The sequence below is a fragment of the Pundamilia nyererei genome, unplaced genomic scaffold, assembly GCF_000239375.1.
Source record: "Pundamilia nyererei isolate P.nyererei 1_Seehausen unplaced genomic scaffold, PunNye1.0 scaffold00179, whole genome shotgun sequence".
Classification (NCBI taxonomy): domain Eukaryota; kingdom Metazoa; phylum Chordata; class Actinopteri; order Cichliformes; family Cichlidae; genus Pundamilia; species Pundamilia nyererei.
In genome coordinates this window covers 614,120-628,185 of record NW_005187580.1, presented here as the reverse complement: position 1 = coordinate 628,185, position 14,066 = coordinate 614,120, and the positions used below count along the sequence as shown (strand labels likewise).

General features: G+C 40.9%; 1 protein-coding gene across 1 annotated transcript in view; it reads right to left on the bottom strand.

The window, feature by feature from the left end:
- Nucleotides 1-2,246: 2,246 nt before the first annotated feature.
- The window catches only part of dcaf5 (ddb1 and cul4 associated factor 5), a 16,653-nt gene continuing 4,833 nt past the window's right edge, over nucleotides 2,247-14,066 (bottom strand). The window contains exons 6-9 of the mRNA XM_005746497.1: nucleotides 10,972-11,185; nucleotides 7,299-7,365; nucleotides 6,431-6,558; nucleotides 2,247-4,285 (exon numbers count right to left, since the gene is read on the bottom strand). Coding sequence (XP_005746554.1) covers nucleotides 2,948-4,285; nucleotides 6,431-6,558; nucleotides 7,299-7,365; nucleotides 10,972-11,185 — 1,747 coding nt within the window. The 3' untranslated portion in view covers nucleotides 2,247-2,947. The remainder of the gene's footprint in view (nucleotides 4,286-6,430; nucleotides 6,559-7,298; nucleotides 7,366-10,971; nucleotides 11,186-14,066) is intronic.

The window sequence follows — 14,066 nt, the reverse complement described above, 5'->3', positions numbered from 1 at the left end:
GGAAGCTATTGATGTAAAACTTACCATTTATGAAACACTACTGCCTTTAATGACTACTTTTATTACTTTTCCCCAAATCTTTCTGTTAGCAAAGAGTTTGTCAAAATGTTGACCAGCTGGGAAAGCAACCTTTTAAATATACTCAAAGGTAGACATGGCCAAAGTACAATAAATTGTCAATGATCAGTCATAAAATAAAGTGTAAAGGTAAGCAACAAACAAGCTATTCTGAAGCTTTTGATTGGTCAATGTGTTGTACGCGGATAGTGGGAACAGCAGAGAAGATCATCGGGGTCTCTCTCCCCTCTATTGAGGACATCTACACCACACGATGCATTCGCAAAGCCACCAGCATTGTGGCTGATCGGACACACCCCTCTCACACACTCTTCACACTCCTGCCATCTGGAAAAAGGTACCGAAGCATTCGGGCACACACATCCAGACTGTGCAACAGCTTTTTTCCACAAGCCATCCGTCTCCTCAGCAAAAAGGGACTGACTGATAAACACGCACACACACATACATACACACACAAACATTATCACTCAGCTTAACTCAACTACCTCAAAACATTGAGACTGGACTGACTAATCAACACAAGCGCAAACATACTGACCTACACCACCAAACCATTGTACACACCAACCTGTAAATGCTCTTTTGCACAATATTATTACTGGCCTTTCTGCACTAACTTCTGCACTTCCTAATTTTTGCTGCTACACTAAGGAATGTTTACTGTTCCTCCACTACCTCAACTCATCATCACAAAACCTTATTATTATGTTACGTTGTGGGGTTTTTTTGTCACACTGTCACTTGCTGCTCTTGTTTGCACATTTGCACGTGCACTTTGTTGTCTGCTGTCTGATAACAAAAAAAAAAAGTCTTCCTTAGATAGTTAGATAGTTTTTTGTTAATTTATGTTGTAATTTATGTTAGGTCAGTCTGTCTTGTCTCTGCTAGCCAGCTCACTAGGCCTCTTAGTTAGCTAGTTTAGTGTTTTCTGTTAATTTATGTTGTAAATTTATGTTGCATGTAGCACCTTGGTTCCTGGAGGAACGTTGTTTCGCCTCACTGTGTACTGTTAAACTGTATATGGTTGAAGTGACAATAAAGCCAACTTGACTTGTCTTGACTTGGCTCTCTAATATCGCTTATATTAAAATTGATAACATTTTTAAGTCAAGGTGGATGAAAAGCCATTAAAACATTCAGAATACCGGAACGTATCCATGTGCCAAGTGGGTAACACATCATGTGACGTGAAATAAGAAACATGGAGCTTGTGGTGAATTTGTGTTGTTAGCTGTGTTAAATGCAGCTTTAATGCAGTTGTTTTAGCGGTGGTTTTGGCTCAGGTGGTTGAGTGGGTTGTCCACTAATTGCAGTATTTGCAATCCCTCCCCAGTGGAAGTCCTGGCTTTTTTTTTTTTTTTTTAATCCCTCCCAGAATTTAAGTCAGACTTGCTGCAAATCTATTTTGAAGACAAATCAGAATTCTGAGAATAGTGTTTTGTGATAAAGTTGGACTTCTGTGGAAAAAATCGTAAATAAAGTCAGAATTCTAAGAAAAAAGTCAAGTCTGTGAAACAAAGTCATATAATAAACTGTCTTCTGTGACTAAATTAGACTTCCACAGGAAAATATATAGATATTTAGAATTTGGCTAATAAATTCAGACTTGCGTGGAAGAGTCAGACTTTCATGTGGGAAAAATTCTGGCTTTTTTTTTGTAGTTCTGTGAATTAAGAAGAAAAAAAAAAGACTTTCTTCTGGCATTTTTCCTCTAAATTCTGGAAATTCGTGGACTGAAACTATAGTTTGTTTGTTTTTTTATCCTTGATCCCAATCTAGTTCCTTAAGAGTGAAATCCAAGACTTCGGTCCTGTCCCACTCCAGTGTTTTTCAGAAATTAATCACTTGTGTTGACATGTAAATCTGCAGTATTAGCAGACTGATCATAATTGACTGAACTCACTCTCCTAAATAAATGCAGCTTTTTGGTTAAGTCAATAAAAGATTCTACTCAGACTGATACGGTTTGCACAGGGTCACGTTTCTTTCACGGGAGAGTTGAGGCTGCGTTGCCATGGCAACTCCGTAAGCTCACAGCAGTAGAGTAGCCGATATCTACAATAAAATGACTCGTTTTCCATTATCTCAGACAGACATGTGTCAGAAAGAGTAAATGTTTCACCCATCGGCGAGTCAGCCTTAGGAAGACGCTGTTGCTTTGTCACTAGAGAACAAATTATTCTTTAATTGCAAGAAAACAAAAGCGAGCTGGCTTGTAATGGTACCCATGGGCTGGATAATGAGACCAAGAACAGCTGGTTGAGACAATGAAAGCATCATTTCAATACACAGCTTATACAAACGGTGCTCCTCAGGATTTCTATGGAGGCAGTCAATTCTTCAGGCCCCCCTGAAGCAGTCTGAGCCGAGAATCACTTAAAAATGAGAATAAGCCTAACCAGATTTACACTCAGTGTGAAATCACAGAAATTAAAATTCCGCCAAGCTTCTTTCCTACAAAAGACTGTTTTGTTGTTATGGTTGGAAGAGCTCCAAATCCAGGGTGGAGTTTTGTGCAACAACCAGAGCTTGAGAAAGAAACACTGATGATGCATGAAAATAAATGCGTCTCACTTAAACACGTCTCACTGTTATCAACAATATTAAGCTTATGTTATACATCTCTTAATGTCATCTGTGGTTCGACCTGAAGAATGACGACAACGTCTGACTGATTTGTTCTCAAACAAAAAACGAATTACTGTCATTTTTTTTTAGCTTCCTAGCGCCTTCTGCTCGTAAGCAGTTAGTGTGTGTCACATGACAAAAAAAACAGAGGAGAAAAGCTGAGTTGTAAAAACGCATAGAAAACCCACTTCCCAAATGAAGTCTCTTAACAGTTTCTTTCCAGGGCGAGAAAGCATCACTATGTTTTTAGCTTCTTTTCTGAGGGCGAGGAGGCCGACTCTGCTTCGTCTGATCCCACGTGAGTCCGCTTTAGAGCACTCAGTGCGGGGACTTTTTCTCTCTGTGGCCACTTGTCTTCAGGTGGAATGCCAGTCTCTTCCTCTGGATCTGAGGCAACATGTGGGCCCTCAGTCGTGTACTCTCCCATTGGTGCCACAGTCCGGTGCTGCCCGTTCACTCCGGGGGTGCATCGGCTCTGGGAGGTGCGGTCTACAGCCGGTGAGCTGCCACACGCTTCTCTGCTATCAGAGCTGTCTAAAACTGGCTCTGTAGTAGCCCTCCCTTCAGTCCTGCGTCCATCCAGTGACTGAGGAGATGCAGCTGGATGTCTTTCCAGCTCAGTCCTGTCACTCCCTTCCTCATTCTCTTGGCTCTCAGGAGACATTACTGGGCTCAGACACACAAAGTCCGAAGGGCTCAGACATTTTTCCTCCTCTGTGGCGCCGCCGGTTCGGGGCTTGATTTCGAGGGCGTTTTGTTCCTCGCCTGTCGAGGAGGAAGACAGGTCATCGATGGAGATTGATGGGTAACTGCAAGAGTCGATGGCGGAAAAGAGAGCTTGCACGGACTCGGGACGATCCCCAGCTCTGGAGACAACATGCATGCGTCTGCGCCTCATGACATTACGCCGCCTCACGGCGCTACGGCGCTCCTCGTCGTCGCTGCTGGAACTGGAAGTGGATGTGGAGGAGCTAGAGGCTCCAGCGGGAAGCGAAGGAGAGGAGGTGGGACTGGAAATTGTGGAGTTGTCCCTGGGGCTTGGGGATCGAGGCCGGGGCATTGGGTCGAGCCAAAATTCGCTGGAGTCTGAGTCCTCATTCACCAGGAAGCCAGATTGATGGCGCTGATGTCTGCTTCGTCTCCTGGGTCGTTCCTCCCCCTCGTCTCCGGCTTGCTCTTCCGCTCCTGAAGCATCAGGTCCAGCCAGGGAGGAGGCGGAGGAGGAGTTATCAGAGTTGCTGTGGTGACCCGCAGCAGAGGCAGCAGTAGGAGCGGTTGGTGTGGTTCGTGTGGAGCGGCGTCCCCGGGCGTGGAGCTGCATGATGGCCTCCTCACTTAGGTCAGTGTCAGAGTCTGAGCTCCAGCCCTCAATCTCCCGACGCACCAATGAGTCGAAGAAAGCCATCATGCGGGGGTCCTCCTGGATAGACTGGCTGACATAATCGTGGGACAGACCACTGCCGCTGTTGAGAACCAGGGTGATGTACTCCTCGTGAGTGTAGAGGCTGCGGGATTTGTCCTCCACACGACCCTCCAGATCTCCCAGACTGTCAGGCTGCTGGTAGGGACTCCACACCTAAGATGGGCAGAAACATAAAAGGGTAAAGGTGGGTGAGTGGAGGGTGAAGTAGAAGGAAGGAAAAGGGAAAGATGCAGTTAAAAAACACACAAAAACATATGAGATGACAGAGAGAAAGTGAGGAGTAGGAAGAGTGAGCCAGGATCAGGTTATAACACCTGTACCTGTATCGACTTCCACTCAGAGCAGTGACGTACAAGTTTGTGTAACCAAAATAACAAAAAAAGAGAAGCTGGCTTTTGTCACCATCAATGACAGAATTTCTTAAACCGAAGAAGCCATTTTTAATTTTTATATAATATATAAACTAATACAAAAAGTTTAGAGCTCAGCTAGGCTATGTTGTATGCTAGCAGTCTGCTTATTATCATGCACAGGTATAACTGTACTGTGCAAAAGTCTTGAGCCACCCCTCATTTCTTTATATTTTGCTTCCGAGCAGCCAAACGTTCCTGAATCATTCAAAGTGGTGCTGAGCAACAGTTTTCCAGGATATTGGAAGGCCTTACAAGGTTATGCCTGCTTTTTCACTGCAGCTCCGATACCCAACTGTTTTGAGAGGATTTTTTTTGTTTGTTTGTTTTTGTCAAGCTACTTAACACTGACCTCTGAATCATTCATGCAGAAATATTGCACAGAGCTCAAGAGATGACTCAGTATTGGGTCTGCACATAACAGACAGCTTAGCGAGACGTCTGTTTTAAATTGAAATAATTGTATGTGCATTTGTATTGTTTGGGGTTACAGTGGTGTTGGGAGGTAGTGTCAAAAATAATGTAAAACATTTTACATCCAAAGAAGAGCGCTGAATGTCTTTCAAGAAGCCTGGAGAACTATTCCTGAAGATTCTTAAATTACAAGAAAGCTGCCAAAGAGAGTTCACACTGTGCTGAAGAATAAAAGGTTTCACTTTCTAATTTGCCTGATATGTTTGTTTCCATGAATGTTTGCACATGTTTAAATAAGATGATGCAACCATTTTCAAAACAAATTATAAAGAAATAAGGCGTAGCTCAAGATTATTGCAGAGTACTGCATGTTTACAACCCCACCTCCTCTACTTTCAGGATTTTTTGAGAAACACACATCCAAGGATGTGGACCACTTACACACACACAAGCAAAGAGGATAAAACAACCGCTTCTATGGGGAGAAGCAAACTGATGATGCAAAGCTGTGTTATTAACTTTGAGACATGAAGCAAACTTCAAATACTGCTTGCCTGGTTTACTGAGAACATGAGCAGCATATTTTCTCATAAGATAATACAGAAACGCAGCTCTAATTCTAATATTATAAAATCATGCTGTACCAAATGATTCACTATCTGCAGACAACCAGATTCGATGTGATACACAGATGAAAACAAATGGCTTCAGCAGACAGAGAACTTAATGAGAAGCCGCAGTTTTTTTAAAATTTTAACTACAATATTTAACTGATACTGCAGCTTAATCGAGCTTGAGCTCAAGTGAAGAGTTTAACAATAATACGTGTTTATTTCAACGCTTACACAACCTTTAGCTGCCTTAAACTGCAAAGATTTTAGAAAGCCTTGTTGTATTTCATAATATAGTCTAGCTCTGGTTTCAGAAATACTGTATGTGTAGAACCTCTCACATCTTTCATGACCCACTTTATGAACACCGCCCAACATCATCTGCTTCAGTCGACAATAGTGATCGGGGAAATCCATCCGTTTTCAATCCCCACTGCACAAGCGGGACGTTAGAGCTCAGTCAGTTACTCAGTGGTGTCATTGGAGACCAATGTCTCACTTAAGGGCACGTTTGCTGTCCAAGCAACAGATGATGCTGAGACTCGGATGTTGGGACAGTCCACTAACAGGATCATTTCTCTAACCGCTCGTCACCCTGAAGCTGCAGAAAATGGAAGAGACACATCTGTGCACCAACACGAAGCCCGAAAGAAGAGCTGACGCCAAAAACTGCAGTTCCTCAAACGTCCATTTGAGGTGGACTCAAAGAGCGAGTCAATCCCAAGAGATTCCCTGTTAAACTGCCTGTTTTATTTTATATTTACAGCCTGGTCAGAATGTTTTAGTGTCTGCAGCAAACATTTCTTATATGCAGTTACTAAAGTCAGAAAAACAAATCACAGTATAAAGGTTCCTTTACTTACCTTGATGACTTTCTCCACACCGGAGGAGCAGATCATGTATGTGTGAGGGTTGAAGCGGACCTGGTTGACTATGGAGCGGTGACCCTTCAGGACCATGAAAGCTCCGTTAACAACACGACCAGGGCCTCCTTAAAAGAAAAGCTTTGTTAACATGTTACCGGCACACAAAACACATCGTTCAGAGCCACAGAAATGAAAGACTACAACAGGGACTCATTAAAGAAGAAAAACATTCGGTTATACAGCAATTCAGCCTGATTCTTGATCTCCTGAGACAGAAAATGCAGACTGTGAAATATAGTTCTAATCCTTATAATATACCATTAGCCTGACAAACAAAAAGGCTCTGTGTGCATATTTCGAATGTGAGTAACTCCTTGAAAAGTCATAAATATGGCAGGTGGTGTTACAGAGCTACAAATACCACATTCTTGGATTGCTGCATTTCTGGGGATTTTCCTCCTGGAGTAATTATATCTGAGGCATTTTCACTGTAAGAATATATCGAGCAGTAATTTTTAAATTGTTTTTAGTTCGTGTGAGCAGGTGGAAACATTCAACGTTAATTTGACATTGCATTGAAGCTTAGCTACAGGTTATTCTGTAGTTACTCGTGCCTGGAAAGTCTATTATAACCAAATGAGCTGAGGGTAAACCACAGTCTGCCCTGATGATGTCTCCAAATGCAAAACGTTGTCAGGCTTAATGTGCTGACTAGACAGAAGACAATCTCACACTGGGATATAGATTATCAAATCATTTCACTTCTTTTGTTGCACCAAAATGTCAAAAATGCAATAAATCCTGCTCAACATAACAGCGCAAAGACATAAATATGCCATCGGTGCAGTTAGATCCAATAACTCACCTGCTTCTGGATCCTTTGGGATTTTCCACATGTAGAGGTTGAAGTCGTCTGACCCAGACAAGATGTACTGAAGGAGAAAGGGGAAAACAAAAGGATGTTTAGATTGCAATCTGCCCCAGTTTGTATGACTTAAACTTTCCATTTCAGCTATAAAGAGAAAATTGCTGACATGAGTATGTATGCTGGGAGTAATGAACCATGGGGAATTTGGGTGGTTGGGAAATACGTAGCACAAAAACAACCGATCTTATCGCGACACCGTGTCTCATAATGTGCGATCAAATGCCGCCTTCACACGACACGGCAGTCTGACCCCAACAGAGCTCCTGCTGCCCGTCTTGACTGTTGTTGGATTTTGGGAACAGATGGTTCCACTTGAACCTGTCGCTTAAGGTAGGCTTTGACAGAGTCGGGGTGGGGGTGCTCTATGTTCTTATACGTATGACTTAAAACAGCATGAAGAAGGAAAGACTAGAATGAAGAATTACTTTATGGTTAAAACCCATTTACAGCTAGCATATCCACTGCATTACATGTCCTGGTGATGTTAACCAGACTTTAGAGTTTTAGAAAAAAGAAAGGGATTTGTGTAGAGTAAGCTCTTTCTAATGTTCAAAAAACCTGTTTCAGATGATTTCAGCTATGTGACAAGTCACATTATCCTGCTGGAAAAAGCCTTCATAGAGGAATGGCTGTGATCCACAACAGTACTCAGGTAGGATGTGGCATTTAATCATCCTCACAACCAGCCTAAACCGATGATTCAAGGCAGGAGGGAAAGATGTTTTCATGTTGTTTATGCCAAATTCTGACCCTAACCTGTGAACAACGCAGCAGAAATTGAGCCTCAGACCAGGCAACGTTGCTCCAATCTTCTCTTGTCTAATTGTGTTGAGTCAGTATGACTTAAATCCTCAGTTTCCTGTGCTGAGCTGAGAGGAGTGAAAACCAGTGCGGTCTTCTGCTGATGTAAGCCGTCTGCTTCAAGGTTTTATGGGATGTTGATTCAGAGATGCTCTTCTGCATATCTTGGTTGTAATTACTGGTTATTTGAGTTACTGTTGCCTTCAGCAGTTTGGCCATTCTCCTCTGACCTAAGGCATCAACAATGCGCTTTCATCCAGAGAACAGACGCTCACTGGATATTTCCTCTTTTTCAGACCGTTCTCTATAAATCCTGAAAATGGGTGTGTGGGAAAATCCCAGTACATCAGCAGTTTCTGAAGTATTCACACCAGTCTGGCACCAACAACTGCACCAAGTTCAGAGTTACTTAAATAACCTTTCTTCCCCATTTTGATGCTCAGTTTAAACTTCAGCGGGTCATCTTGACCATGGTTACAAGCCTAAATGCATTAACTTGCAGACATTAGATTTGGCTCATTTTTGCATGAACAAACAGCCTATAAAGCAGCCAGTGAATGCATATTTTGCATATGCAGATGTTACCCTATTTAGGTAACCAGCAGCAGTGTTCAAAGAATAAAAAAAAAACAAAATCTACATCTTTGCATTTCTCTTTAGCAGATTTTTATTTAATGGGAATGTCTTTCAAGCCCCATTTTACAAGTGGAGGCAAATTCTTCTGTAATAAAATAATTCACATTCGCTTTAAGGCATCGTCATCTGCTCCTTACAGTCTGTCAAACTGTGGAATATTTTTGTGGTGTTTCATCAGCAAATTACTTTAAATGAATGTCTTCAATTTCCTTCTGTAAACATTCTGCCGGTCTGTGCCGGTGCATTTTTCTTCACAGGATTTTAATGTCCACTGTTTTTACACAGTTCTTTTCCAACATTATAAGCATGCTTTCAGAAAACCCATGTCTTCATCTAAGAGAAATCCTACATAAAATGATCAACAGGGATGAAAAGTAATCATGCCTGAGGCTGAGACGGTGAGATTAGTTTAGCTGCTGGGCATGGACACATTTTTAGCTCAACACCTGTGTGCTTTGCCTCCCGTTCCCAGAGGACACATCAGGAAAGGAATTTTGTGCCCAAAACTAACTCCCCTCTTTCCTTTCTATCAGCTTCATGCAGCAAGTCACCACTCAGCTCTTCTGCTCTCACACCATTCTGAGAAAATCCTCTACTACAAGCAGAGCCTGCATGAAAAAAAGAGCTACTCGGTTACAGCTGCTACATTTGGTCAAACCTCCATCACATCCTGTCAGTTGCTTGGTTTCTTATACCACTTCTTCTCATTATCCTCCAACATCCATTGTGTAATTAGTACACCTAGTACAAGAAGCTCAGAGTATTCTACTTGGCTTAGGAAATTCTCAAACTGCAATCACACAGCATCTCAAAATACTCAGAGGCTCAGTAAACTCAGTTTTAAAATATCAATGTAATTATGATGCAGTGCTTTTCCTGTAAAAAAAAAAAAGATAAACTGATTATGGCAAAAAATAGCTACACAGATGGCTCACTGTGTATATAATAACCCTTTGCAAGATGCCTTCTGCTTTGTTTATGTCAAACAAAGCAGCAAGTAAGTTTTCATGAAAACCTGCTAAACATTAAACACAGGGAAATGATTTGTGATTAAACAGGCCCAGAACAGCTGCTGCACAAACAGGTTAGTACAGCTCAGGTCATGATTATGTGAATGTACACCTGACAATTTGAAAGTCGTTACATCCCTGATTACAAATTAAACATAGTTGGAACCTAATGCATGTTATTACTGCATATGTTATTGTTTTCCAATAAAGTGAAAGGTTGATTTTATCAGTAAATTTTGAGAATAGTTCAATAAAAATGAATCATCTTAAAATATTATCTGGAACTCTGCAAATTCTAGATTAATGAGTCCACTAATGAACTCTGGAAAATATCAGAAAGAGGCAGGAAGACTGTTCAAAGTCTGTTTTTCTTCTTGCATTTTGACACAGAGCAGGAAACAGTTCCTGTCAGATGCATTCTCGCTGGTCAAAAATCAAACAATTTAGGCAACAGTGTTTTCTGAGTGGAGGGGGGTTGAAGCAGGACACGAGAAATACACTTACAAGCTGTGATTTCATTGGACAACTACCTGCACTGATCTCACATCTGTGCAAATCAGAATTTACAGTCTTTGTATTAAGGAGCTAGCAGGTCAAAGACTTAGATATCGGACTTGGCTGGGTTGGAAATTTGCCTCCTCACATGTGCCTTCATCAATTAATGTCTAGAAAAGTTTGCGACTGCTGTGTAGGTATTAAAGAAATTCCATTCCATCAGCAGCTGAGGAAATTCAAACCTTATTGTGCTGTCCTGACCTGATTCTGCACTCTTTGAACTACCTTCAGATCTTTTTTTAAGTCTTTCTGAGCCTAACTGACACCAAAGGCAAATGTTAACGTAATAAACATGACTAGAGGCTGATGTCATGTCTGAAGAGGACCAACAGGAGGATCAGTGACTGAGGCCAGGGGCTTCTGGTGCTCCTCCAGCACTCAAAAGTCCCAGTTTCACAGAAGGAACTAATATATTCTATTTTTATTGTGTCTCCAAATACCCTCCTTAAATTTCATTTGAGGTATCCACAAAGTCAGTTAAAACAATCACTGTTCTATGTTTCGTACGTGCTTATTGTTTTAGGAGCTAAATCCCACTCGAGAAAATCAACTGTCCCGTGTATCATTTAAAACACGGGTCGGTAAACACATATGATCTGTTTACCGACCTGATCCTTGTCCCCGGCGAAGCAGCAGCTCTTCATGGTGCAGGAATTGAAGTAGCCCTGGTTATCAAACTGGAAGCTGGGAAGCCGGGAGTGCAGCTCGTAGAGGACCGGCGGCAGGCGGCGCCGCAGAGCCAGCAGCTGGGTGCCGGTGCTGTTGAAGCGAACACTCATGGCGCTCTGCAGGGACATACTGCCTCCATAACGGAGCAGCGAGCTGAGAGGGCGAGAGGAGAGAAATGATAATACCCGTCTCATTGTTCACAGTACTACAATCACAGAAGACAGCAAGAATATGTAGGTAACCGCTTTTTTAAACAACCAGATGAGGATAAAACAAGGTGATTTTCACTACATAAGTAATCCCAAAATAAATATCTTGTAGTTCCAATAATGAGAGCCAAAATATTTAAGTATTTATTTAAGAGAAACAACAGTGCTGATGAGTCATTATTCAGAAAGATGAATAGCACGACTTTTTCTTGTGGTTTAACTTTAACATGCTGTGAAAGTTTACTAAAACAGCATTACACAATTTCTAAGTACTGATCTTCATACTTTTCCACATACTTTGGCAACTTTGAAAGAACTCCCCACGAGAAAACAGCGAGAGAAAGATACAATTCTGTGCAAGACTTGAGTAAATTCTTTATACTTTGCTAAGAAAATGGGAAATGGGTGCAGTGACTTACCCAAACATTTGCAAATATACATGAAAATACAGTATATACATCAAAAACTGCATTTGTACAATTCTAATGAGCTTGAAAGTCCATATTTGGGATAAACACCTTTATTCAACACACCCTGAACTCTCATAGTCAAGCTTTCTTGTAATTTTTTATAGCTTTTGGGAAGAGCTCTCAAAGCTCGTCTGTGGATGTTTGGATGCCTTTAGATGATCCAAAACTTCAATAATGTTGAGGTTCAGTCTCTGGAAAGGCCACTGACTGATAATGTTCCACAGTGTGTTTTTGTATAAAAGAAAAAGTTAAACTTGGATCCCTCACTCCATAAGAACTGTTGCCACTGATTTTCAATCCAGTTCTTGTGTAATTTAGCAGATCTTAGCCTTTTGTCCTCATTTCCCTTCATAAAGAACGGCTTCTTACCATCCATCCTTTCACTCACTCCATGTCTACTGGGGCTTTAAGCAAAAAGATCAATCAACTGAAGGGTCAGATACATGTCTCAGGTCTGGAGTCGTTCCTGAAAAGTTTCCTTTTTGTTAAGGACATAACATACATATGTTATTCATCTGCTGTGTTTTTTTTTCTTAAGGGCTACCACTGGACATACTGGACACAATGAAGACAAATTGAAAGTTTTCAGCTAGTAGCTCTTTGGAAATCACCTAGTTGGTGCAAACATACTTTTTTATGTCTCTCAAACTTTGTTATCTTTGGCAAATGGGAGCAACTGCTGTGTTTTTATGACAGGCTGCTAGTTAAAGATACAATTGAAAATTGGCTCATTGCTAAGTTGTCTGTGTACACAAAAAAGATTCATCCCTGGAGTTAGGTGCTTTTTTAGATGGGTGAAAACATTATTCTGAAAATGGTCACATACAATGACTGGACTGAAAATGAGTGAAAAAGCAGCCAAAAAGAAAAACTTTGGAAAACTTCAGAAAGTCTGGAGATTACAGCTAAAAACCACTTTAGAAATTATAAGAAAGTCTAGCTGCAAAATAAAAAGAATGAGGGTGGCTCAGGACTTTTGCACATTACTGTACATCATAATCTCGATGAAAATGACATCATTAGAAAGCATGTCTGCCCTTTAGCCAAGGGGAGACTGTTAAATTACTCTGGCTAAGTAAATTAAATATTTCATGAAACACCTTTTAGCTGGAAGCTATTTTTAAACTTGATAGTGAACTGAGGACATTTCTAAGGATCGTCTCTAAACATCCCCCTCGCTGCAGAGAAGCAGAGCCAACACCGGTGGGGGAGAAATGACTCAGTGTTTACTTTTACTGGCCATCATCTCTGCGCTAAAATCCCAAGTATGTCTAAACTCATACTCAGCGCCATTCAGTTCAGTGTTTTCACAGACACATTTTTATTGGTGCAAACATTTGTTTTTGTTTTGCAGTGGGAGGAGAGTCCTACGGTGGCCCTGTGAGGCCAAACGAACTGCAACTTGAAAACAAACAAACAAAAAAACACCAGCAAATAGAAAAATGCTGTAAAAGCACAATTTTATGGATAATTAATGCCAGTTAATCCACAAACAGAAGGTGCTGAAAAATGCAGACAGGTTGTGAATGCTAGCATTACTCGCTATATAAAACTCCTGTTCCTTTCAAATCTTTGTTATCCTCAGAGTCATTCTTTTATCTGGTGTCTGGCGAGCAATGAGCCCTGTGCTGTAGCTACATCCTAAGGTTTTAAAAACTGAGCTTTAAAACGTGCTGCAAATGAACAGCGGTAATAAAAACCCAGTGAGACCGACAGTGATCACTGACTTCACTTTTCGGTGCTTGTTCATATTAAACAGAATAAGATACAAAGCATTAAAACAAGTTAAAACAACAACATCCTTAATGACCACAGTGTAGTTTGGACCCATACCTAAAAATAAATGTCACTATTTCTTTTTCTTCAGTTATATGAATATGCTTGGATATGGATTAATAGTATAGCTGTTTGTTGCATGTTATTGCTGCAGATCTTAATATGCTTTATATATTTTGAGGCAAGTTTATCTATAGTGTTACACCATATATTGTAAGGATGTTATGTGTTTGTATCAACTGCCTTCTAAGCCCCATTTAGCAAAAATTAGCTTCTTTGAGCCTCTGATATCCATTCTATATGAATTAAGACACTTATGTTTACTGGTAGCTTTTCACTTCCAGATCTGATTCATCAACTCATTGTGTTTCCACAAACACTTCAGTTTTTGTCGCTTATTTTTTTATAACCTTTTGTTTTATATTTTTGCAGCATTTTTTTTTTTTTTTAATTTGCTGGTGTTTTCTTAAGTTTGAGTCCGTTTGGCCTCTCAGGGCCACCATACAGTTGTGCTATTGGAAGAGGAAAAGCAGGTGTTAGCTTAATGGTGATGTTACAGTGCCATCTGGTGGAGATTGT